This window comes from Physella acuta, unplaced genomic scaffold (assembly GCF_028476545.2).
Source record: "Physella acuta isolate Inbredline_101_S28 unplaced genomic scaffold, ASM2847654v3 ptg000289l, whole genome shotgun sequence".
Lineage (NCBI taxonomy): Eukaryota > Metazoa > Mollusca > Gastropoda > Physidae > Physella > Physella acuta.
Genome location: NW_026731808.1, coordinates 411074 through 437615, shown reverse-complemented (window position 1 = coordinate 437615; position 26542 = coordinate 411074). Strand labels below are relative to the sequence as shown.

Genomic DNA, 26542 nt, shown 5'->3' with positions numbered 1-26542 from the left:
TTATTCGAATTTATCAACCATGAGCTTTTTGCCGACTCGACCACGCCTCCAACACAATTAAGCGTTACGTGTCAACTGGTTATGCGCCATTGAGGCCATTGACTCCGATTTCAGCCTGCTTCTCTTTTTGGATTTGCTTCCATAGCCTTTGTCCAACCAAGAACAAACTACAAGGCAGCAGTTGTTTAATTTTGGAGTTGTCTCTCCTAGAAGAGTGGCTGTCCCCAGCTAACGAGCCTTATCTGCCCGAGGGTTCGAACTCGAGACTTTTCGGTTTAGCAACCATGACTCGACCACGCCGACCCTATGATTCCCATTGATAACAACAACAAAAAACAGCACTGCGATTATTTGTTTCTAGTTTTCGCTTCAAGATTTTAAAAGTACCAAGAGTACCCAAACTGCAACAATTATAATTTTTTTTACTAATAATAGCATCAAATTAAGTAATCAATTAAGCTTAAGCTTTTTATATTATACGAGCTGACCCTCGACGTAGCATACGCCGCAATCTAGTTGTTTAATTTTCTGCTTATCAGCAATTCATAATTTGGGGGTGGTAGCGATTTGCCTGGAGAGCAGGGGAGTAACGGCGTGCATCTACGTCTTGTCCTGCATGGTCCACAAGAAGAGAATTATATATATATAGATTACTTTAGGACAACTTGTTGCTGATTCGAATAAATAATAACAAACTGTACGTTTATGTAAAATAATCACAATTTAAGTAGGCTAATTTTTTAAGCAAGCCTACATCTTGCAATCTATTATTATCATTGTTTACACTTTTAAAAAACTTACCAATAGCGGAAGTAACTATTTTATTTATTTTTTTACCGATTTAATGAAAACATTCACATTAATTTATGATAGATTTATGACAGTTTGGGTAGTGGTTTGTGTGTGTGTGAGTGTGGGGGGGGGGGGTGACAGAGGGTCGGACGGTACAGTGGTGCAAATTTTAAAGATGGTGTGCAGTGTTTCTTCCAGACTTTTTTCTCCGGGGGCGGGGGGGGGGGGGGGGGGGGCGGGGCACTTGACATTTTCGGGGGGAGGGGGGGGGGGGGGCGGACACTGTTAAATGTATATATTTTCTATATAAATTCCATTTCGTTCGGTGGGGGGGGGGCGTTAGACTTTCTTGGGGGGGGGGGGGGGCTAAGCCCCCCCGCGAGGAGATGCCTGGAAAAAAACTGATGGTGTGTCTGACATTTTGTGACGCTCTGTGGTAGTTGGGGGTGGATTGTGTTAAAAAGTCAGCTAAGGCAGCGTGAAGTCATTTACGGGCAAACCCTATTCGAGTCTCCGCCTCTGACGAATGATTGTGCGTCACGGTCGAGTCCCTCTACCTGGCATAAACCTGGCTGAACTGCCTGTTTACATGACTGCTTTCACCCACAGCACGGGTCGAACTGCATATATTATCCAAGCGTCTTTAATACAAAAAGAATTCAGGTCGCAGCACGGATCAAACTGCGGGTATAATACAAGTGTCATTGAAAAAAAAAATTCCAGTTCGTGTACATGCTGCCGTAGAAGATGTTGGATATTGTTCTGGTGTTTGTGTTGGTGCTGTTGTCGGTGTGGTGGTGGAGCACACGACGTCAGACGGGTTTACCACCTAGTCCTGGCATCGCTCTACCACTTATAGGACATCTACACTTGATGGAGCCAGACCCTACCAGGCTGTTCAAGGAATGGAGAAAAAGGTTCGTTTTATTGTTATAGGGCTGGTAAGTAGGTCACCAACCAGTTCTACGGCTCAATAAAACCTGCATGAGCCATAGATCTGGTTGGTGACCTACTTACCAGCCCTATACTTTAGCTATGAACGTTAAAAAAATAATTTATGACCGACTACGACTGTTCGAGGGGTGTGTAGGGGAAGGACGAGTGTAATCTTTGCCTCTAAGTTTTTGTCTATTTCTACTGATTAATATTAGATCTAGTTTAAAATCAAGAAACTCTAATGTTTAGAAGTTACTCTATGCAGCTTAAATATCTCAGAATATTAAAAACGATTACTATTATTATTAACTTACATTTCAAAATGTTACGGTGAAATACAAGAGTGATAAACTTCTATCTTGCTAGAAATTTTGAGCTCGATGTTTTCATGTTGTGTATTATATCTAGAAATATATTTTTTTTAAAATATTGGTTCACTATTATCAATTAAATAAGTAACGCTCTTTAAACTAGTCTTGCGTTTTAAAAAAAATAATTAATTGATACATAAAGAGAAAGTTGTCGGTCGTGATTAAGAGATTACGTCCCTTGATTGTTCACTCAACTTGACAAAAGTCTCATGTTTGAATCCGGGTTAGAGCCAGTGGAACGTCCCTGAGTCCACCCAGCTCTGATGGTTACCTAACTCACGTTAGGTAAAGTAAAATCTGCTGGGCATAATGCTGACCACATAATCCCTTCATATGCCGAGGTAAAAAAAAATCCATAAATCTTTTTAATCCATAAATATATTTTGTTAAAAAATGTATTACTTTAACTCAATTTTCAACTTGTTTTTAATTTTTACTGTGTCGTATACGAAGTATACAGGAAGTATTGTTATTGGGCAAAAAATTGAAATCGAGATTTTCACAAATCTCGACGTTTCACACCTCCCTGAGTCGTAAAAACATAGTTTTGTAATTTTGTCTCTATTTCTGTGTATGTATGTGTATGTGTGTGTGTCTGTGAACACGATAACTTGAGTACCGTTACAGCTGGGTTGATGAAATGTCATATATAATTATATCAAATTTGTAGTTCTGTATCAACTTTCCAGCGAAACGGAAAAAGTTGAAGAAACAAATTTATTACTTTAACTCCATTTTTCAAAGTGTTTTTATTCTTTTTAAATAATGTTTATGTCCCTTCATGTATGGAGTATTATATAATTTATTCTCTATGCTACGCTATAGAATAGAAAGAGTTGTCGCCAATGCACTTATGTGCTAGATATCTTTTTGATTAAAAAAAAATTTAAAGTTCATTTAGACAACAATAAAATTTCATTCAAATAGTTTTTTACTTTCTCGTATATACGAAGTATAGAGAAAGTATTGTAATCGTGCACAAAAATCACTTGAAATTTTAACAATTTTCACCGTATTACACCTCAGTCCTTCATCACATCCGAAGTATAGAGGACTTATTTTAATCGGGCAAAAATTATCAATCCAGATGTATCAAAATTAAGAGGTTTTGTGCGTAATCCAGTCTGAAAAACTGGGCTTTGCAACTCTGTCCGTATGTCTGTGTGTGTGTGTGTCTGTGTGTCTGTCCGTGTGTAAACACGATTACTTGAGTACCGTTACAGCTAGGTTGATGAAATTTCATATATAAGTAGTTTATCAAAATCGTAGATCCGTATCAACTTTTGAGCGATTTCCGAGAACCGGAAGTGGTACTTTTTCTACTTTGAATTTTTAAAAAGCCTATAACTTGAGTATTATTTCACATAGATAAATGAAATTTCACACATAAGTTAAAGATCTAATTCTCTACCTTCTGTTAAATTTTGAGTAATTTCCATTGACCGGAAGTAGTAATTTACGCTACTTCCGATTTCTCAAAAAACTAATGTAAATTTTTAAAGTACTAATAATATTGCGCACTATTAAACACTCTTTTATTTAGCGTTCACTTGGTGTGCAATTCATTTGTCTACGAGATTTTATTCTATTTTTAAAACTTTAAGTATTTAAAATTGATTAAAAATCATGTCTATAGCCCGAGTTCCCATCCCCTGTTGTTTTTTATAAGAATATTCGAGAAAGTTTAGGGGAGATCACTCCCGGTTTATTTATTTTAGGCATCTGGAGTACCAACCACTACAATACAATTCTGAAGTATATAAATAACAAAAAGTAAAACAAATTGATTTCTACTTTACTTCTCAAAATACAACGTTATTAATATTACAGAACGAAAATTATATAACATATATATTATATAACATATAATATAAGGTTTTTAGTTTCTGATGTTCAAATCCTCAATTTAGTAAATGTAACAGGTTTAATTTTAATTATTAAAATATATTTTTTTTGACGGACTTGCGATGTCTACACCAGGGGCGTAGCGAGGGGAGGGTGGGTGGGGCGGCCGCCCCGGGCGCTGACTCTAAAGGGGGCGCCAAACGGGGTAAATAAAATAATGTAAAAAAAAACTCATTCTGAGCTGCACTGCTGAATGGTACACAGCCGAAGTTTAAAAAAAATAGATTACTGCTTGGCTTTCCTTATGAACTTAATTGTTTTCAATTTTTGACTTAAAATGGGTGGGAGGGGGGGGGGGGCTTTTCTAGACCATGTGGTGCGAATTTGATAGTTTCCGCTTGGCGCCGGAACGAGTCGCTACGCCTCTGGTCTACACTCCTCAGCACGATCAACTTTATTGTATTGCTCGAATTGTATTCCCTCTCTTTACATCATTAGCTAGGTCTTCGGTCCACTTAAGCATTGAACAAACTGCATATTTTTCTTTCAGACTTGGTGATGTCTACACCCTTATGTACGGCCCACACCGAGTCGTCATGGTCAATGGCTACAAGGCCTTACACGAGGCTTTGGTCAAACAGCACGAGGTGTTCATGAACAGGGCAGACAGCTTCCTCCACACTATGCTGTTCAACAACCGCGGGGTGATTTCCCTTGCCGATGACGAATGGAAAGAGCAAAGAGCTTTTCTTCAGACGACTTTGAAATCTCTGGGCATGGGCAGGAATGTTATGGCGGACAACGTGGCCACAGAGATTGGTTTTTTGTTGGACGCCTTCAGAGAAACACGCGGCCAGCCGACTAATTTTAGAATGTTATTGTCTGCAAGTGTCAGCAATGTCATTTCATTGGTCACGTTTGGTCGTCGGTTTGATTACACGGATCCAGAATTTCTACACATGCAGGCGCTAACTGTACGAGCTTTTGAGCTTGTACCGCCATCTTCACCTTTACATTTCTTTTTCCGTTTGATCAAGTACTCGCCCGTGGATCTATTTCACTATCGCGAACTGCAGAATTACATTCAGTCAATGAGATCTATTTTCCAGAAAATGATAAATGAAAGCAACAATGCGCACGATTCCGGTGATGACAGTAAAACGTGTGTGATCGAATATTATATTGACGAAATAAAACGTAAAACTGAGGCCGGAGAAACAATGACCTCGATAAACTCTGAGAATCTACTGTACTCTGCCTGGAATCTGTTTAACGCCGGAACAGACACGACTAGTACCACGTTACTTTTTGCCATACTCTACATGACTGTGTATCAAGATGTACAGGAGAAACTTTACGAGGAGATCAAGACGATTGTAGGTACAGAAAAACTCCCAGATATGTCCCACAAAGCGCAGTTGAAATACGTCAACGCGTTTATCCTTGAGACTCAAAGATTTACAAGTCTTATTCCATTGAGCTTAGACCGACTGACAAGAAACGACACAAAATTACTCGGTTATTCAATCCCAAAAGGCACAGTTATCCTTCCTGTTCTGGACTCCGTGATGTGGGACGATGACGTGTGGGGAGATCCAATGACGTTCCGACCAGAAAGGTTCCTTAAGAACGGTGTTCTGACCGTGAAGAAAGAGTTCCTCCCCTTCTCCATAGGACGCAGGAGTTGTCTTGGCGAGTCCCTGGCTGTGACTGAGTTGTACCTGTTCACCACAGCTTTCGTCCAGACGTTCCAGTTTTTACCTGAAGATCCCAGCCACCCGCCTTCAGTCGTTGGACGGCACGGGTTCACGAGAGTACCTGAGCCGTTTAATGTTCGAGCAGTTCCAAGACAGCGTTAAATGTTTTAACAAGCTTAAATTAAAGCTAGTTCAGAAAAAAATATTTTACTTTCCTATGTGTATATAAAATTTAAAACTATTTTAAATATTTCATTCCATTGTTAGGCTTGTCCGTGTATAGGTAATTATATCGTAGATTATCATATATATGTTTTAGTATACAACCAAGATCAAGGAATGCAAAAATTGTTTCGTTTTTTAAATTTTTCTTATGAAGTTAATACGTGCATATGCCGTAACTGTCCTAACAATGTCTTTACTTTCGATAAGAGTATGGAATTGTATTTTTTCCTAACATGACGAGAACTACTGAATGTAAGAACAGATTTTTTTCCAGGGAGGGGGAGGTTGCACTTAAATTTTTTTCGCGGGTGGGGGCGGACGCTATTAAAATTTATATTTCTATATACATTTTTATATTACGTTCGATTTTTTTTTGGCGTGGGGTGTAAGAAAGCTGCATTTTTGTATAAGTGGATATATCTTTTTTTAACTATTACCTGAATAAAATACATTTAATTGTTAGATTTTAGATTGATAACTTTATCGAAATACGGTCGTTATTGATTGAAAGAAATTTATTTCTAACGTATAATTTATTTCTAATTTTCGCATTGTGAGAATCAGGGTCGAAAATAAAACTTCTTACTAGATCTAGATCTAAAAACAAAAATGAAAAGTGTTTCGTACAGACTATTTTCTACCTAGGAAAGTGGTGGGGGGGGGGGGGGGGGGGGGGGGTAGGGGAGGCTGGCACGCAAAACTTTGGCGGGTGAGAGGGATGGGTCGGACTTTCATTTCTTGTAGGCCGCTGGTTGAAGTATACATTTTGCATATAAATTCTATTTCGTTATTTCGTTCGTGAGAGGGGGAGGGGTGAGGACCAATGTGCATACAATAATGCTGTCTACTCAATGCGCCTACAACATTCTAACATGGCTTGTTACTATGTTCATTAATCGAGTTGAAAATTACAAATAAAATAATTTAGCTTATCGGAGTGGATTCTTTACATGTTATGACTATTCATGATAACCGTTAATAATAATATCTGATTACTTTAATGTATTTGAAAATAACATGTGAACCGCCTCCATAGCTCAGTGGTTAGAGCACTGGTCTTGTAAACCAGGGGTCGTGAGTTCAATTCTCACTGGGGGCTAGTGTTATATTTTTATTTGGCTAATTTTTTTTCTTTTGACTATTTTGTCAATTTGTTATTTTTTAAATTTACAAATTTGCTTTTCATTTTTTTTTCTTTGAAAAAATAACAATAAACTTTACATGTATTTTCGTACAAGAATGTTGTGTTTGAGTGTTAAGAGTATTGGAAAGCGTTTTTATAGCAAAATGTGTACAAACTTAAAGGCAGAAAAAATATTTTTATCTTTTCTCGTATTGGTGAATCTGATAGATTTTTTAAATAAGGTTTTTACTTTTATTTAATACTTTTACGAATATTTGTTTTGCCGCTTTAATATTTCTAAAAAATAATTTTTAAACCCTACCTGGTACGCATTTGGTCAAACTTTTTTTGTCAAAATCAGCAGAGTAAAATTACAAAAAAACTCATCAAATCACACCCGTCTGCGAGTACTCTACGTGCCATTAAAACTCAATGGAATTATATTTTCTATCATTTTAAAAGTAAATATTAGCATATCATTTATTAAAAGAATTACGCTAAAGAGTTAAAAGAATTTTAAAAGGATTTTTTCTACTCAAGACAGTGTAAAATTATCATTAAAAAAACAACATAAAAATTATAAGTAGTTCCCTCTTTAGCTTATAGCTAGAATAACATGGTAATTTATCCATTCTGACCGATGTAACGAATGTGTCCTTATTTTTTTTTTAATTCGGGTCTCCTATCGGCGCCCACTGCTCTGCAAAATCTCAATGAGTGTTATCGTGTCTCTTTTATAGGCTAATGAAAGTCACACTAGTAGTAGTCATTATTGTTTCAGTGGTGTTTCTTAAGACCTGATTTAATCCACGGGTCTGGCACCCCCTCCCCTCCCCAACAACATACAAGCAGTAGGCGTAGTTTCTTGTTAATTAAATCATTTGACCTTAAGCAAAACAAAAGATGTTTAGAGCCAAGAAGCCAGTAAGTTGTGTCAGCAGAAGCCGTTATAATTTCACCAGTCGTCAGGAACACATGTTAAAGGTTATGAACTCTGGCTGACCTCTATATCAAAAGAGGTCATACAGTATACCGAAATACTTTACAGGTCCAGAACTATTCTTTAAGGTTTAGTTGTACCTGCCACAAGTGACCTAGATAGGTGGGTAAAGCAACGACACAAGCTCCTTAGCCTGGATGGAAGACGGTTCTTGAATCATTCCATTTATCGTTTCTGGAAAAGTTTTCCAGCATGTTGGATATTGTGTTGGTGTTTGTGTTGGTGCTGTTGTCGGTGTGGTGGTGGACCACACGACGTCAGACGGGTTTACCACCAAGTCCTGGCATCGCTCTACCACTTATAGGACATCTACACTTGATGGAGCCAGACCCGACCAGGCTGTTCAAAGAATGGAGAAAAAGGTTCGTTGATTGTTTTTTTTTTTTAAATTTTATTTGGACGATAACTGATACTAGAAAAATTATCATCTACCAAGCACTACTCTATACACATGTTTTTTTTAATTACAATTATATTTCAGAATATTATTCGTTTAGTGATTGTCGTATGAATCACGCCTTGTCGGAATCAATGTTTCTTCCTTACTTTTTACTTCGGGGGGGGGGGGGGGGCACTTGAATTTTTAGGGGTGGGGGCGGGTGGCGGACTAAAATTTCTGGGTGTGGGGGGGGGGGGGGGCGGACACTGTTAAAAGTATATAATTTCTTTATAAATTCCATTTCGTTCGGGGACAAGAAGGGGGGTGGACTGGAAGAAACTCTGGTAGGTATACGGGCGGGAGTGAGAGATTTTCATCTGAAATTTTTTGTCAGGGGTCATTCTTTTATTCTGACATTATACGAATGCTCGACCCTAAATGTTTTCATCAGTCCAACTTTGATCTTCCATATGGTGTTCTTGTTTAATAACCCAAATTTTAATCGTATATTTATTATATAAACTACGTGGACAAGGACCCAGATTCCGTCTTCAACTGTAACTAGTCTTTGCCCCGCAACCCTCACACATAACTTAGAGTAAAATCACTTCTGCCAGCACGGGTTAAACAGTGCGTGACGTTTTGTACTTGTAACCGTTCACTAACCGTCCTCTGGCTGTCATTCAACATTCTATTTTGACACATTCGTACTTACGAAGATTTTAAGCCCAGATAAAATGAATGACGGCCATGAAACCGTATAAAGTATTAACTTAAATTTAAAAAACAAAACATGTGATAGATGAATCACATGTACTGCTGCAAGCTTATCAAGCGCGTAAAGGTTACTAAACATTTATAAGGCTATTGCAGGCAAAGATAAGCGTATGTAGAACACATCTTACAGAGAGGATGTAATGTAGTTTGGATATAAATATAAACATTTGAATTTGATCTTGAGGCTTGCAGGTTAGCAATGTTGCGCTCTACTATTCTATACGCATTTTACAATAAGTAAAGTTCCCTTTTTGAACAAGACGGTCCATGGGGAAAGTGAATTAGAGTTTACCAGTTTCTGTGACCTCGGCATATGAACGGATAGTGGGGTCAGTGCTATGCCAAGCCGCCTTAACTCACCTTAACGTTAGTACGGTACCCATTAGATCCGGGTGGACTCAAGGACATCTTACTGATTTGAATCCAAATTCGAGCTCCAGACTTTCGGGTTAACTGTCTAGTGCTCTACCACTAGGCCATACTATCCCTTATATTAATTGTACTATGATTCATTATCGGCATTCGTTAAATAACAATGACAAATCAACAACATCGAGGCTGCTTCAAATATAAATGTTACAATGCTTGTCTAGAAACTAAGATGCTTTCTTCATATCCCCCCCCCCTTACTTACGCTTTTTTTTCAAACTGAATATTTTACACCTCAAACACCTCTTAAAACTGCACGAACTTTGAATGTATGTGGTGTTCTAGTCAGCCCAAATATACCTTTGGTAGTCGGCAAATTGTTGGGATCCTCGGGCAGCAAGTGAAAAGTGTGCACCAAAGCCGCAATAATCAGATAGCGTTCCATGACAGCCAGAGACTCCCCCACGCAGTTGCGGCGACCGACGGAAAACGGCAGAAATTCTTTTTTAACCGTCAGCTCACCGTTTTCTAGAAATCTCTCAGGTCTGAACGTCATTGCGTCTCCCCATATCTTGTCATCCCAGAACAGAGAGTCAAAGACAGTTATCAGGAGGGAGCCTTTTGGAATAAAGTAACCGTTGAGCGTCGTGTCTACGTCTGCTGTGCGGTCGAGTCCAGTAGCACTTACATTTCCAAATCTCTGTGTCTCAAAGATAAACGCGTTAAGATATTTTAACTTTGACTTGTGAGACATGTTAGGGAGAGTGTCAGTTCCAACGACGTTTTTCATCTCTTCGTATAACTTGTCTTGTATTTCTGGGAAAACAGACAATTACAACACAGCAAACATAACGGTGCTGGTTGTGGTGTCTATACCAGCGGAGAACAAATCACAACAGCTGTAAAGTAAGTTCGAAAGGGTGATGGACGTCTTCGTTTCTGTGTCTGTTTCTTTGCGCTTTATTTCTTTCACGAAGATTTCAGTCATACACATGTATCTTTCACTTTCCTCAAGTTTGGTGTTGTTTTCAATCATTTGTTTAAAAAATCGTTTAACAGCCTGCCGCACCGATATTATTTCATGAAAGCCAAACAAATCACCGGGAAGGTATTTGATAATACCTGGGAAAAATGAAGCATCGACATGTTTGATAGCCAGACGCTCCTGAAGGTTGAGAAAAAAGGGATCTTGGTAGTCAAAACGTCGTCCTGTGGTTACGTTACAGACAATGTTGCTAACACATGCACTGATTTGTTTTTTCACATCAGTTGGTTCACCTTTCAACTCTTTTAAAGCATCGAGAAGAAATTTTATTTCTATGCTGATACGCTCGGCCATGACGTTTTTCCCAATGCCCATAGATCTAAATGAATGACGAAGAAGAGTTCTTTGCACTTTCCATTCTTCACCTTTAAGGGAAGCAACTCCTTTTCCTTTCATAACATGATGGTGGATAAAACTGTCCGATCTGTTCATGAATACCGAATGCTGTTTCACCAGAGCTTCGTGAATGACGTCATATCCATTGATGAAAACAACCCTTTTTGATCCCAACTTTAAAGAGAACACGTTTCCTAGTCTGTAATTTAAAAAAAAAAGATTTTTAAAACGTTTATTGTATCAAACTTTTAAATATAATATAAACTAAACAAAAAATTTAGCTTTGGTAAGTTTTAAGTTTTCCGCATTAGAAACATGTAAACTATTATTTTTTAGCAAATTTCAGATTTAGGTTCGTACTTTCCTTGCCTATATTACAGATAGTTGTACAAAAAAACATACGCATAAAAGCAAGTGGTTAAATTTAACCAGAACTTTGAAACTCTTCTTTCTTTCAAGCTTTTAATTAACTCACTTTCTCGTCATTCTGTCGTCAGTCTCTTGTCAGTCTGTCGTCAGTCTGTCTAGACCGAAACGCCAGAGCGAACTTGCAGGCACTTCTAGCTGACAGATACGGTTCGTAGTTGGTACGTGGGTCAAGACATGAAGACAATGCAACATGACATTAAATTAATCTAAATTGGTTGCCTGATTAATTTTTTATGAATTAATTAAAAGTTTGTCCAAATTAGTAGGCTGTCTTATCAAACTATTCCGCGCTATTAGACACGAGTCATCACGTTCAATAGGTGCGCAATGGTTTTTAGTCGTGCAACTCAAGTCTAAATAAAACATATAAGTAACTAAATTTTTTTTTCATAAAAAACGTTTTAATAACAAGCTTTTATTTACTAATGCACTAATAAAGTAGAAAATAAATTAGTTTCTTTAAATGTATAGTTATACACTCCTATTTAAATAACTATAAAGAAAAGCGTGAGTCACTTTATTATCTATAGGATACCTTTACTAATATTTACGAGGCCCACGCTTTTCTTTATAGTTATTTAAATAGTAGTGTATTACTATACATTTAAAAAAACTCATTTATTTTCTACTTTTTAGTGCATTAGTATATAGATCTAAATGCTTGTTATTAAAACGTTTTTTTTATGAATTTTTTTGTAATACTAGAATTTTTAGGTTGCCTATAAAATTGCATGTACGAATTTCAAAACACTTACTTTTTCCTCCACGCCTGCAGAAGACGAGTTGGATCCTGCTCCATGAGGTACAAGTGTCCAACGACTGGCAGGGCGATGCCAGGACTTGGTGGTAAACCTGTGTGACGTCGTGTGCTCCACCACCAGGCTGACAACAGCACCAACACAAACACAAACTCCAACATTGTAAAGCTACCGCTGACTTCTTGATTACGGAAATATATTTTTAAATCAGCACTTGAAATCAAAATGTCTATGAACTTTCATAAGTTAACTTTATAGTTTATATACTAAAAATTAAGTAATTGAAATCATCGTTGGTTTCATCTTTTGTTTTTTTTTTACATGTTTTCACATTTATATTCAGAAATTGCATGTTATGGATGTATCAAGTTTTAAAAATATATTTGCTACACGTTGTTGTGCTGCCTCACCCAGGGTATAACCAGAGGCGTGGTAAGGGGAGTGCGGGTGGGGCGGCCGCCTCGGGCGCAAACACTAGGGGGACGCCAAACGGGGTAAACAAAATATGATTTTGATCTGCATTACTGAATTATACACAATCACAGTTAAGAAAATAGACAGATTGCACAGTTTTCTACATCGTTTGTTTGGCACCAAAAGAAAATCTGTTACAGGATAGTGACTGGAAGAGTGGGCGTTTTGCGGTAACTTAAATATTTCTTGTTCTTCGTCGTTTTTAATTTTAATGTTGGAAGGGTTCGCCATAAACACACTTAAGTATATGTGTCAACTGATTTTGCGCCATTGAGGTTATTTACTTCGATTTCAGCCTGCTTTTCTTTTTGGATTTACTTCCATAGCCTTTGTCCAACCAAGAACAAATTACAAGGCAGCAGTTGTTTGATTTTGGAGTTGACTCTCCTAAAAAGGGTTGATACGCCTCTGGATAAAACATAAAAGAAACTGAACGCTTTGACCTGGAAGTCCATTATCACAACATGTTTGCTTCAATGGCATTTAGTTCAGCTCTAGTTCCTGCAAAATAAGTTTCATTGAAAACACGCTACCTTGTTTACGTTCACTACGTATAACAATGATCTTTGCCAAATTGGCCTTTACGAATGTTCGCAGTACTGGCGACATACTTCGCTAAATTGGCCCATAGAAATTTTCGTAGTACCGGTCAAATACTTCACCAAGGTGACCCATAGAAAAGATCCGCGTAGATCAGTCTCGACCTAATTTATTTGGAGTCAGATTTTAGACTTTGCCTACCCCCTAGCCATATTCCCCCCCCCCCCCCACACACACATACAATATTAGAGTCAATAAATGCTTATGAAGGTCTACAAAATATTCTTAGGGGTTGGGGGTGGCGTCACTTGAAAGTTATGGGTTTGGGGGTGGCGTCACTTGAATCTTCTACTGAATTAACCTGATTTAACTGTTTTCTACATCGAATATAAGACGCACACAAAAAAAAACAAGTTAATAAAAAGTCTAGTGACAATTTAAGTGCAATTTCCTTAATTAATTTTTTGTGACCGAACGAAAGGATATTTTTGAAAACTTTCTTCGTCAATATTGTTCTAAATTATGGCAGGAATCGATTGGTAAATGTTTCAAGTCGCTAAGTGGTCTGGTTGTCGAGATATGGGCCAAAAACTGCATTTTTTCGAGGTTTTTTTTGGCTTTTCCGGGAAATTCAGGAAGGAATTCCGGGAATTTTTTTGGCCCACAATCATCCTCGGAACTTGCTTAACATATTTGCTTTGGAACTAGTCCTCAATATTGCTTCGTTGAGGAGGAGATACGACTTAAAGCTGCGGACACACATCGGACACACATCCATCCAGAACGAGTTAATAATCGCAATTGTCCGTATGGAAATTGCGCTAAAAACGATTAAGATGGATTGGATATGATTATAGCGGCATAATGATTTTAAAATATGCTAGTGCTAGCCCTGAGAAAAAGTTCAAGTGTCAAAGGTTAAATTATAAGAGGTCAAAAGTTTAACTTCCGAGGGCAAAGGTTATGTTTTGAAAAGGTTGAAAAATAACAACAACACGACGCAATGAGTGTCTTAAAGTAAGAGAATAATTAAATAATTATAATTATTGTCTAGATCTTGATCTAAAAATTCCATTGCAAATTGTACAGGGAGCTGGTGGGTTATTATGTAGGCTAATTTTAATAAATTAAATCTAGAATCTAGTAGTAGAGAGAGTCTAGCCTAGCTAGTAGTGTAGTAGTAGGGTAAAACTCCATTTCAGCGTATTTTATTCTCCGTTGCTTGTTTACCTCCAGTTGAGCGTATTTTATTATAACAACCGAAACACACCAAAACATTAGGAAAACACGATTTATTTTTTGTATTATATTTTTGTTTTAGCAAATGAATAAAAATGAATATTTAAAAAAACACGACTTGTTTAGTTGTATTGTATTTTTAAAAAAAAAAAAGGCATTTGTCTCATGGTGAAACTGATACGCTGTTAATCATTCTGTTTTGTATTTATGCAATAAATGTACAAACTCTGTGTTTTTTAATTTGACAGTTTTGCTAAAACTGAAAAAATTATTTTACTATAGAGTTGTATGTTATTTAAATTCATAGTAAATCTACCATCCTTCCCTTTTTTGTATGAGTAAATTTCTGACTTTTAAAAAAAATTGATGTGGGGTCGTCCATAAATGACGTCACACTCGTAAGGGAGAGGGGGGTCAGCAATTTTATGACGGTGTGTGATGAGGGGGAGGGGGTGGGGTTTCAGATGGTGTGACGTCCCTTTTTTGCATTATAAAAAAGCAATGTTAGAAAAACAAGTTATAGCCGTTATTTCACGTTTTAGAAAACGGTTTTAATAAATTGTAATATGAATTGATCAAAATACTCTATGTTGACAGAGTTCTGACAAGATTTTGGAAAAATTATCGATGTTTTAAGAAAAATTCAACAGAAATTTTGAGGGGGGGGGGGGGGGGGGTTGTAGGCTGAAGTGTGACGTCATTTTAGGGGGGGGGGGTCTGACTTTTTGTGACGACGTGTAACGGAGGGGAGGCGGGAGGTAAAAATCGTAAAAAAAAGCGTGTCATCACAAAAAGCAAGACCCCCCCCCAAAATGATGTAGCACCATCTGAACCCCCCCCTCATCACACACCGTCACAAAATCACCCCCCCCCCCTCCCCCTACGAGTGTGACGTCATTTATGGACGACCTCTAACATTTTTTTTTTTAAATGACAACGTGAGTTGTCACACTTTCTTCTTTCTTTAACACTCCAAGCCATCCCTCACCAAATTCCACCCCCCCCCCCCCTCGGCCAACTTTCGGCAGCATCATTGTGCCTTTTAATACTTTTATTCAGTTTAGTTGAAATTGGAACACTTAATTGTACAAAGTGTGCATCTCTATTTTAAGTATTTTTGTAACCAACAAAGCACTTCAGTCAGTCTCTTTGTTGTTTTTTATTCATTTGTTAAAACAAAAATACAATACAAATAAATAAGTCGTGTTTTTTAAACATTCATTTTATTCATTTGTGAAAACAGAAATACAATACAAAAAATAAATCGTGTTTTTCTAATGTTTTGGTGTGTTTCGGTTATTATAATAAAATACGCTCAACTGGAGGTAAACAAGCAACGGAGAATAAATTACGCTAAAATGGAGGTTTACCTAGTAGTAGTAGCTATACTGGCTGCTAGCTAGACTCTAGTCTAGACTCTTTTCATTTCGTTCGGGGGGGGGGGGGCGGGGGGGCGGTAAAAAATTTTCGGGGGGGGGGGGGGGGGCTCACAGCCCCCCCAACCCCCCCCCCCCCCCCTCCGAAGAGATGCCTGGAAGAAACTCTGTTTGTTAGTAGTAGTAGTGTTAGAGATTGCCAACGCGAGAGCCTCGGCCTCGAGTTCAAATCCGTGTTCAAATCATCAGTGGAACGTCCCTGACCTGAGTCCACCTCTAGATCTAGATCTAGTAATAATTTAATAATTTACTAACACTAACAGTCTAACAACAAGACTCCAACACTCGCCTCATCTGATGACTCACCACACTTCACACACTGTCCTGAAGATTAAAGAAAACTAATCAGTAATGAATATGATGGTTTGTGCTAGGATGTAAAAAAAGAAATATAACACTTGTGATCTAGAACTAGATTCTAGATAACAACTTGTATTCTCGAGCTTCTAAATAGGAAATCGCCAAACCAAAACTGTCATGCAAATTGTGTCTCACTATTTACCCTTAATTTCGCATGTATGTTTATTTACTTACATTTTCTTCTTGCATTTTACCGACTAGCCATGTAGCCATGTAGGGTTTTGTGTCTAGCATTTTTCTCAGACCCTTTTGATGGTTTACATCTTACTGTGTGGGTGATTCTGATAGTCTAATAATTAGTTAGATGCAGAACAGAACAAAGGCTTAGTCTTCAATGTTAATTGTTAGTATTAATTATGCAAAGACAAGTAAAAGACTATTGTGTAGAGTAGATGCTTAAACCTTATTTTAAACACTCAGCAAATTTACAATAGTCTAGCCTTTGGTAGTGGGACACTTAGTACATTTCCATGCTCAAAAGTCCTATCAAACTGCCCTAACAATTTTTTATTCTGTTTTGTTTTTAATTTCAGAACAGCAGCAACCCAGGTGTGGAAAAAGTCATTATTAAACCAATTTAATGTAACGAACCTTAGGGTTACAGACACACCTTTTTGGACAGCAAAGTTTACCATACCTGGTCTGTCTCATGAAAGTTTTGATAGAGATGGTAGGCACCTATTCTTATAATCAAGGTAGAACAATAGGCCTAGCACATCTTTTTCAGGTGATAGATATCCTAGGTAGATGCAGGTAGGATAAAACAATAAGCCTAGAGCATCTTTTCTATGTGAGAAAGAAGTAATGATGAAGGCATAACAATACAACACATTTTATAGGTGATGGAGATGGGTGATGCATATGGTAGAACAGCTTCATTTCCAGGTTTCACTGATAGGCTTTTGATTCTATATTTCTTTCATTAAACATGGTTTTTATACAAACACCTGAAAACGATATAGTATTGTTTTCATGTTTTATTTAGTTAGTATTCCTATACCTATAGCTATTAGGGTTACTGTTATTGACCATGGCTAGATTAAGGGTAGTGATACTAGAAAACACATCTTATAAGCAATCACTTGGCATTTTTACCAGCAACATCTTACAATTTATTTTCTTTAAAACATGGTCAAACATTTTTTCATGTAGCTTGTTTTCACTTCATTATTGTCAGGTATCAGATTACATTTTCTATAATGGTTATTCTGTTGATATTTTAGATTCAGGTGAAAATATTAACAGAAATATCAATGCTAATTTATTTTAGGACACTTGGCCTATAGACTTATTGTAAAACTGTAAATTTTAATATTCTTTTAGCAGATAACAAGACAAAATTATTATTGCTAGTTGTATTGTTTAACATTTAAATAATATTAATATTAATTAGGCCTAGAAAATGTATGGATGCATTTCTTGTAGCGTATTATGATTATTGAGCAACTTTGAATATAAAAGTACTTTTCAAGTGTTAAAGCAAATTAAGAGTAGTAAACACAGCATAATGGATTGGTGTGGACCAGCAGTAGAGAGCTAGGCTGCTAACTTGAAAGATCTGGGATCAAATCAGTCAAATGTCCCTGAGTCCACACAACTCTAATGTGTACCTAACTCACGTTAGGGAAACAAAGGCGGCTGGGCATAGTGTTGACCACACTATCACTTCATATGCCGTGGTGTCTGAAGCAGATGAACTCTACTTGATCTGCCTCGTGTGTCTTGGGCATGAACGAGAAAAGATGATGATGAGATGCAGTATAAAAACTATAGCAAATCCTTGACTTGTAAACTGGCTTAGTTTTTGTTTTGTTTGACAGGCAACCCAAAATTGACCAGTCTGATGTTGACCTCTGTCATATCCAGATCGCACGTCATGAACAGACCCTACAACAATGCTGGACACGTTTTTCTCGACTGGCCAACCATTACAAAAAACAACTTCACCTTTGTGTCCTCCACTCAGTTCACAATGTCAAGGTGGTTGTACTCTCCGGAAGTTCTCAAACAGCCACTGGACGTTGAGTTTGTCATGGGCTATGTTAGAAATTCCTCAATGGGAAGCGTGTCACATTTCTATAACGCTGGTAAAACCATAGAAGAACCTTTATGGTCACAGATGAATCAGCTGGTGTACATTGACAGAGAAACAAGGAAACCCACAGCACTGCCTGATTGGTATAAGAATAAATATAAAGACAAGGGGTGTATGGAGAAACCTGTGTTCTTCAACCCAATGGATCGTCCATCCCCAACATACAAACAATCTGTTGTGGTAAGTGCATTGCTTATTATTTGCCCAAAATCTAACAATATGGGACGGCGTGGCCTAGTGGTAGAGCACTACTGCTTACCCATAAGTTTCAAGTTTTGAATCCAGGTCAGTGGAATGTCTCTGAGTCCACACAGCTCTGATGGGTACCTAACTCACATTAGAGAAGGTAAGACGGCTGGGCATAGTGCTGACCACATTATCCCTTCATATGCCGAGGTCAAGAATTACAAGAACTGATAGCATGGCTTGTAAAAACATTTTCTATAGATTATCTTGACAAGTCTAATTTTTCTTATTTATGTTCATTCTTTATGACACTTTTAAAGAGGACAGTCATTTGAATCAATCACATCAAATGGAGGTGGAATATTTCCACTCTGTTAAGGATAATTCACTAAGTTAACTAGGCCAATATAATAAATTATTGTTATAAATCTTGAAATAAGTATTACAATATCAATTGTTGTTTCTATTATTCATATAGAATTTATTTAAATAAAACCGTAGTGAGCTCCCCATAACTTTCTGGTTTAAAAAATTCAATCAACTCTTTTAGCAGTCTTCCATTTTGAGATTGCTTAGTCTTCCTCTTATTTGTTTTTACAATTTGTCTATGGTTTAACTCACTGCAGTCATCATTTAAAATTATTTTTTTTATAAATTACTGACCAGCCCATTATATATCATTTCAGATTTTATGTGAAATGTCTTTAGTACATCTTTAGGCACTTTTCTGCCAAGCCAATTAAATAGCTTGTCTAATCCAAGTTTTCAGATTGAGTTATTATAAATTCTCATAAAAATAGTCAAGCTTTAGCTTGATTTCTATTCACTAGAAACACAATAAAACCTTTAGAAAATAATTTATCAAAAAATTAAGTAGGGTTAATGTAGCTCCAAAATCATCCCCGTTTTGAGGCTTACTAGAGAGTTAGGAGCTATTTTAATTCTTTAACATTACATTTTACTTAGCTGTCTAGATTTGTAGAGTGGAGTTGATATTTTCCTGACCTTCCAGTATGTCCTACAGTTTTAAAGGCCTAATAATGTATATTTTATTTTCCATGTCAATGTGTGCCATTATCAACATTATTGCTCTTTCTGCCAATATCATTATCTCCTGCCAATACTATTTTCAGCATCCAATCAATATTATAACCAGCAATTTCCCAACAGTTTTTTCTTTGCAAATATTACAGAACAGTTCATCAACTTCTGTAACTGCCCAAAACACATGGATTGGATGAAGTAGAGTTCATCTGTTTTAATGACCTCGGTGTATGGTGAGCGCTATGCCCTGTAGCCTTTGTTTCCCTACCATAAGTCAGGTACCCATGAGAGCTGGGTGGACTCAGTAATGTTCTACAGACTCAAGCCCAGGATCCGAACTCTAGACTTTCAGGTTTGCAGTTATAAGATCCAGCATTTGACCATACCGTCCCAGTTAACCATTCTCATTTCTCCCCAGGTGCAATGGTCAGACACAGACAACTTCAACCACACAAATTTTGCCAGCTACGTACACTGGGCCATCAACGCCATTCACCACGCTATCATGCTGCGAGACACATATTCAAACACTGCGACGCAGTCTAACAACACTGGTGCCACGTCAGTTGGCGCTTCACCAGTTACATCATTCAATGCTACAGCTGCTGGTGCTATTGCAGTCATTGCCCTGCCTGGGATAAGTAAAAACATAATCACAAATGGGCTCAAGGATGTACAGATCCGTTACTTTAAGGAGAGTGTTGAAGGTCAAACGTTGGATGTCCATCTATGGCAAAAACAACATGAAGATAATATTGTGTATTCATCTGTTGTAAGAGATGGGGAAGATTTATGTCAAATCAAACTAGAATATTTTCACTCTGTCAAGGATTAATCAGTTAGATTTATTTAATAAATTATTAATTAACATACTGGAAACTAAACATATAATTAAGTTTTAAATAATGTAACTTGTGTTTCTGTTATTTATTTAGTATTGTTTATTTTAAAAACAATAATAATATGTTCCTAACAAACAGTGGCTACTATAAATCTTTAGGTGTATGCAACCAGTTTTTAAAAAAACAGCTGTTAATTCCTTCTTAAGAGTTTTCTAAAAAATATATTTAGAGTAATATAAAATGTAAACACAAATCTTTTTAATAGTTTAGGCTAATATTATAAGAAAAGACAGAAATTAGCTAATTTTTCCATTATCTTCCATTAATGGTGATTTAATATTTTCTGTTGATTTTCAGGTGATTCTAAAATTTCATCAAATTTTCATTAAACCTTTTGTTCTTACCCAAATATTTTTAATTATTTAAAAAAAAAGAACAAAACCCAAATGCAATATATTTTGTTTTCCTGAGTAGTCAGTATGTGCAGTTTAGTGATGATTATCTAACTTTACATGCAATAAAACACCATTGCACAGAATATATGAAGAAGATTATGTATGGACCCATATTAAGAATAACTAAAAAAATTACATGACATTTTATTTCACCCAGATCATGAGTCATACTAATAATTTCATCAAATCAAAATGCAGAATAACCAAACATGAATATTCTTAATGCCCATTTCCTGTCTATTCCAATTTACAAATGAGAAAATGATAGCTATTTTGAGTATTGACAAAACAGTTTGAAAAAATAAAATTATTACATAGATTGAAGCTGCTATTATTTTTTACTTCTTAGTGAAAATTAGCGGGTTATGCAGCCTTCTCTGTAACCTTTGTTGCCATGGCAATCATGGCTGTACCTTGAACCTAAACTCATTGTTTCCATTTGAACTTAGGTAATTAAGGCTATGTTGCTTAAGGCGCTAACACAGCACACTTGATCTACCTTTGGAAAATTTACCTAATTATAACTCTATCCTTTTAAAATACCACATAATATAGTGTCTTGTTTCTATTAAAGTAAATGCATTTTACTTGTGTTTTTTAAATACTCTATTAGTGAAAATTAGTGTTCAATGTCAACTGACACTTCACACCAGGTAAATTGGAAACTCAACAAAACATTTAATTTAATTTAGTTTGATAAATCAAAGATATCTAACCTTACTTACACTGTTACAGAACTTGTCTATTTCAACATAGTAGAATTATCTTAAAGACACAATAACAACATAGATGTCTATTCTCTCTATCAGATTTACTACCACTTTATGTATCTATTTATATATTTGTTTGTGTACCCCTAAGCATAATCAAAAGTTGAATGGTATAACATTGGATCAATTTGGGAACTTCTATTCTTGATAGTAAAGGGAGAAAAGCATGTTTTCAACAAAGGGAGAAAATCATATTTTCACCATTCAGTACATGTATATGCCAGGTCTGGTTAACCAAATAATCAATAGAACGATAATATAATGTTTAATGCCCAATTTAGAAACATTTTAACAACCAGCTAAGGTGTCAATAATTAACATGCTGATTATGTTTTTAGCCACAGTTGAAGGCCCTTGCAAAGTATTAAGTATTATGCACTTTAATGAAAGCGCAGTCTTTATTCATCGTAAATTAATTTAATTTATTCTGTGTAAACACGCAGGCTGGGTTGATAAACATGAAACATGAGCAATAATAATTCATTTTGCTGACAGTGTATTATTTATATTTTTAAAGTGACAAACAACCCTCACACCCAATGTTTTAAAAAAATCTAATAATAGACATTAACTGATCGCTACGGAAAAAAATGTCCATATATTATCAGGCTGACCATGAGAATAGGCATCTTGAGTCAAGCGTTGGACTGGAACCCCCAGGGGAAAAAGAAAAGTAGACCAGCCTAAGCAATCCTGGAGAAGGATTGGTAAGGATTCAGTCCCAACGATTTCTTTCATTTCTTCGTAAATCTTCTCTTGTACTTCTGGGAAAACTATCAGATACAACACAGCAAAGTGGAGGGTGTTCACAACACTATCTACCCCAGCCGCGAAGAAATCCCAACAGGTATGGAGCAAATTATCAAAAGAGAAGGACGTCTCCGTTTCATTATTTGCCTGTTTTCGTTTCATTTCTTCGAGGTAGATTTCCGCTACACACGTATTGTTCCCATTTTTATTCAAGTCGATGGATTTTCCACACTCTTCAATTATTTCCTTAAAGAAATCTTTCATAGACTGACGTAACGCCATTATGTTTTTGTACCCAAATAAGTCCCCGGGTAGCAGTTTAATGGCACCGAGAAAAAAATGCAGCATGGAAGAGTTCGATAATAAATGAGTGCTAGCCGCCAGCTGTTCTTGAAGCTTGTAGAGAAGCGGATCCTCGTAGTCGAATCGGCGCCCGATAATCATATTACAGACAATATTAGAAATGCATAAAGTGATTAGTCGCCTCACATTCATCGGTTCTCCTTTCATCTCTTTTAAAGCGTCAAGAAAAAAATTGATCTCCAAATTGATTCGTTCGGCCATGCATTTTTTTCCCCATGCCCAGCGTTCGCATGGTCGAGAGAAGAAAAATTCTTTGCTCTTTCCACTCCTCGCCTGCAAGGGAAGCGACTCCTTTTCAGTTCATGATCTCCGTGTGAATGAAACTGTCGGATATGCTCATGAACACCGAATGTTGTTTCACCAGAGCTTCGTGTATGACGTCATATCCGTTAATGAAAACTGCCGTTTTGGATCCCAATTTGAGGGTGAACACATCGCCCAATCTGGTAAATAAATTAAAAACAATTTAAGTTGATGTTTTTTTTTTTACTTTCTCGTTAATATATAAGGTATAGAGAAAGTCTTGTAATCGTGCAAAAAAATCGAGATTATTGTAAATCTCGACGTTTTACACCTTCCTGAGTCGGAAAAACATAGTTTTGCAATATTGTCCGTATGTCGGTGTGTGTGTGTGTGAGTGTGTGTTTATGTGTGTGTAAACACGATAACTTGAGTACCGTTACAGCTAGGTTGATGAAATTTCATAAGTATATATCAAATTTGAAGATCCGTATCAACTTTTGAGCGATTTCTGATAACTTTTCTACTTTCAATTTTTCAAAAGCCTACAACCTGAGGACTGTTTCAGTTAGATAAATGAAATTTTACTTGTAAGTATAAGATCTGTCAAATTTTGAGTATTTTCCGTTGACCGGAAGTAGTAATTTTCACTATTTCCGATTTCTCCAAAAACGCAAATCGATTCATTAAGCTTTTTTCCCCCTTATTACTTCGTCCTTCATTGACCGAAACTTGCGAGCAAACTTTTAACCACTACTACCAGACCGATTTAAATAAAAAAGCTATGTACGCTGTTGAATGATGACTATAAGTTTTTTTTAACCTTGATAATAGTAACAAAGCATCATCTTTTCCCGAATGAGGCAGACGTAGTAGAGTTCATCTGTTTCTATAACCTCGGCATTTGAATCGATAGTGTAGTCAGCATTATGCCCAGCGGCGTTTATTTTTCCTAACGAGAGTTAGTATCCATAAGAGCTGGATGGAATCAGGGATGTTCTATTAACTTGAACTCGGATTCGAACTCAAGACTTTCGGGTTAGCAGTCTAGAGCTCTATCTCTAGGCCACGCCGTGCCCGTAATAGTAGCAAACGACTGTGTTAAAATATAATTAAAAGCCAATCAATATAGCTATGTACACGTTTTATTACTTAACTTAAAGTCTATAACATTCACGGATAGAACTTAAAATAAATGTTCCAACATGTTTCAAGGTAGGGCCTGGGATGGTCGTACTCCTTCCTCAATTGTTACGCCAACTCCAACACTATCACAAACTTACTTTTTTCTCCACGCCTGTAGAAGACGAGTTGGATCCTGCTCCATGAGGTACAAGTGTCCAACGACTGGCAGGGCGATGCCTGGACTTGGTGGTAAACCTGTTTGACGTCGTGTGCTCCACCACCAGACTGACAACAGCACCAACACGAACACCAACACAAACTCCAACATCGTGGTCGCCTTCCAACACAAGAGTGGCGATTTTTACAACAGCGAACACAAACTGGATGCAAGTCAGAGTAAGCATTGATCTACGCGTCGGTCAGGCTGTTTCAACACTCCATGGGTCTTATATACCAGAGACTAACATTATTTATTTGCAGTGGCGTAGGTATGTTAAAGTTATAATAGGTATTTTTGATAGTTTTTTTATATAAAAATATAAATATAGACACACACACACACACACATATATATATATATATATATATATATATATATATATATATATATATATATATATATATATATATATATATATATATATATATCACTTCTCCTAAACAAGACTGTTCTAACTTTAGTGCTCAAAAATTTTCGAAAGGCTTTCATGTAGGCCTATATTAATATTTCCACTTTTAGCAACTTAATAAATGGAATTTGTGTGTGCTATACAATTTATTGCTATAATGCTTTGGTGTTGTTTATATATTTATATATATATATATATATATATATATATATATATATATATATATATATATATATATATATATATATATATATATATATATATATATATATATATATATATATATATATATATATATATATATATATATATATATATATATATATATATATATATATATATATATTTATACATGACCGTATTTTGTTGGTACATTTAGTTTCACCACATCAACACACCTGTGCCTACTGTGCCTACGCCACTGTTTACCTTCATAACGTTTAGTAATGTGAGAAAGGACGAAGTGGATGCAAATGTAAAGAAACATGACGATGTATACTCTAATTAAACACGAATATATTATGCGTCGACCATAAAACACGATACATAGTAAGTGGACATCTTGTTTAGTAATTTGAAATAATTAGCCAACCGTGGAGCGTGGGTTGGTTTGGGGTCTTGTACATTTAAAACGAACCAAGAGTGAGATTCTTTCAGAATTTTAAAATGGTATTGCGCCTACATTTCAGCATGTGTTACTATATGTGACGACGAACCAGTGTGTGGGTGTGGTGGGTGTGGTGGTGGGGGTGGGAGGGGGGTGTTTAGACAGGGGAAGCGATGTTTTCATCAATTTTAACCTTTTCTTTTGGCCTTAAATACTTCTCAGCTTACCTGTCAATTTTCCTGACCGGAACATTGCTATATACATAACATACACACATAAGAAACAACATATAACATTTTAAAACTATTAATTATAATAATAATTGTTATTTTAACAGTTTTTGTTTGTTCTATTTCTTACACATTTGTTTTGCGCTTCCTGTTTCTAACGACGAGCGGAGGTAGCGCACATCCCATTATATATATATATATATATATATATATATATATATATATATATATATATATATATATATATATATATATATATATATATATATATATATATATATATATATATATATATATATATATATAATTGACTGTTGTAAAGAGAGGGTCGAGAATTTCCTAGTATTTAACAGTAAAATATGTGCACATTTTTTTTATTTGTTGGAGACATAAACAGTGTTGTAGGATGAGACCCGAATTGGTTTATGACTGCTTCAGTTGCATAGTATCACGCCCACTCTATGCTACTAGGCATGCTGCCCAGCTTTGCTTAGGCTTTCGAAAACATTGAGAATTTGAATGCTTAATTAATTCGCCCGAGGGTCGGTCTGCGACCTCAGGAGTTATGAAGAGGTTCCTCCGTGGACATTTTTTTTCGATTTATAGCTCATATATGGCGCCGGTCAGTCGAGGTCAGTTTTGACCCCATCATCGTAGACTTTTCGGCCAACCGGCCCCCGTGTTCTGTCGCCCCAAGGCAAGATCCTGCCAAATTTGAAGCGCCTGCGGCGCCGGGAAGTGCCCTATCGGGCACCCGACAACTTTGCTTTATATATTATAGAGATTAGCAAATTGCATAGATAAACAAAGATTTCAATAAAGTAATTAAGGCCTGAAATACTTTAGTATAGAAATGTATTATTTGAATAGATGAATCTAGAATATCTAGATCTAGAATCCAAATAAATAAAATAAATTTTATGAGTTTAGGCCGGAAAAATTGTATTGTATACATTTCATAGTGTACGTAGATCTAAATCAAATTTGAATGAAATGGTTCATTTCTTTTTATTCTAAACACGGCAGATGACGTCATTAGTTAATGTATAAGCAATAGTGACGTCACAGTTTTATG

General features: G+C 36.4%; 3 protein-coding genes and 1 non-coding gene across 4 annotated transcripts; 3 read left to right on the top strand and 1 right to left on the bottom strand.

Moving 5' to 3' along the window:
* Positions 1-1468: 1468 nt before the first annotated feature.
* LOC131939683 (cytochrome P450 2J6-like) lies at positions 1469-6500 on the top strand. The gene is made up of 2 exons (XM_059298144.1): positions 1469-1709; positions 4495-6500. The coding sequence occupies exons 1-2, from the start codon at positions 1540-1542 to the stop codon at positions 5801-5803; spliced, it is 1479 nt and encodes a 492-aa protein (XP_059154127.1). The 5' UTR covers positions 1469-1539; the 3' UTR covers positions 5804-6500.
* A 392-nt stretch (positions 6501-6892) lies between these two features.
* Positions 6893-6965, top strand: Trnat-ugu (transfer RNA threonine (anticodon UGU)). Its single transcript has one exon. It is a non-coding gene; the product is annotated as a tRNA-Thr (tRNA).
* A 2844-nt stretch (positions 6966-9809) lies between these two features.
* LOC131939679 (cytochrome P450 2J1-like) lies at positions 9810-12243 on the bottom strand. Its single transcript, XM_059298136.1, has 3 exons — positions 12080-12243; positions 10637-11094; positions 9810-10330 (listed from the first exon to the last, which is right to left on the bottom strand). The coding sequence occupies exons 1-3, from the start codon at positions 12241-12243 to the stop codon at positions 9810-9812; spliced, it is 1143 nt and encodes a 380-aa protein (XP_059154119.1).
* Positions 12244-14059: 1816 nt separating this feature from the next.
* On the top strand, positions 14060-21047 carry LOC131939672 (uncharacterized). Its single transcript, XM_059298131.1, has 4 exons — positions 14060-14113; positions 16665-16801; positions 17952-18406; positions 19875-21047. Exons 1-4 carry the CDS (start codon positions 14100-14102, stop codon positions 20289-20291), a joined length of 1023 nt encoding a protein of 340 aa, XP_059154114.1. The 5' UTR covers positions 14060-14099; the 3' UTR covers positions 20292-21047.
* The last annotated feature ends 5495 nt before the right edge of the window (positions 21048-26542 follow it).

Bases quoted from the DNA above. Each gene is read 5' to 3' on its own strand.
- LOC131939683 (XM_059298144.1), top strand. From the start codon at position 1,540: ATGTTGGATATTGTTCTGGTGTTTGTGTTGGTGCTGTTGTCGGTGTGG. The intron at 1,710-4,494 runs GTTCGTTTTATT...TTTTTCTTTCAG, and splicing joins TTCAAGGAATGGAGAAAAAG to ACTTGGTGATGTCTACACCC.
- LOC131939679 (XM_059298136.1), bottom strand. From the start codon at position 12,243: ATGTTGGAGTTTGTGTTTGTGTTGGTGCTGTTGTCAGCCTGGTGGTGG. The intron at 11,095-12,079 runs GTAAGTGTTTTG...TTTAAATTACAG, and splicing joins CTGCAGGCGTGGAGGAAAAA to ACTAGGAAACGTGTTCTCTT. The intron at 10,331-10,636 runs GTATTATCAAAT...CTGTTTTCCCAG, and splicing joins CGATGCTTCATTTTTCCCAG to AAATACAAGACAAGTTATAC.
- LOC131939672 (XM_059298131.1), top strand. The intron at 16,802-17,951 runs GTAGGCACCTAT...TTTGTTTGACAG, and splicing joins TGAAAGTTTTGATAGAGATG to GCAACCCAAAATTGACCAGT. The intron at 18,407-19,874 runs GTAAGTGCATTG...ATTTCTCCCCAG, and splicing joins CATACAAACAATCTGTTGTG to GTGCAATGGTCAGACACAGA.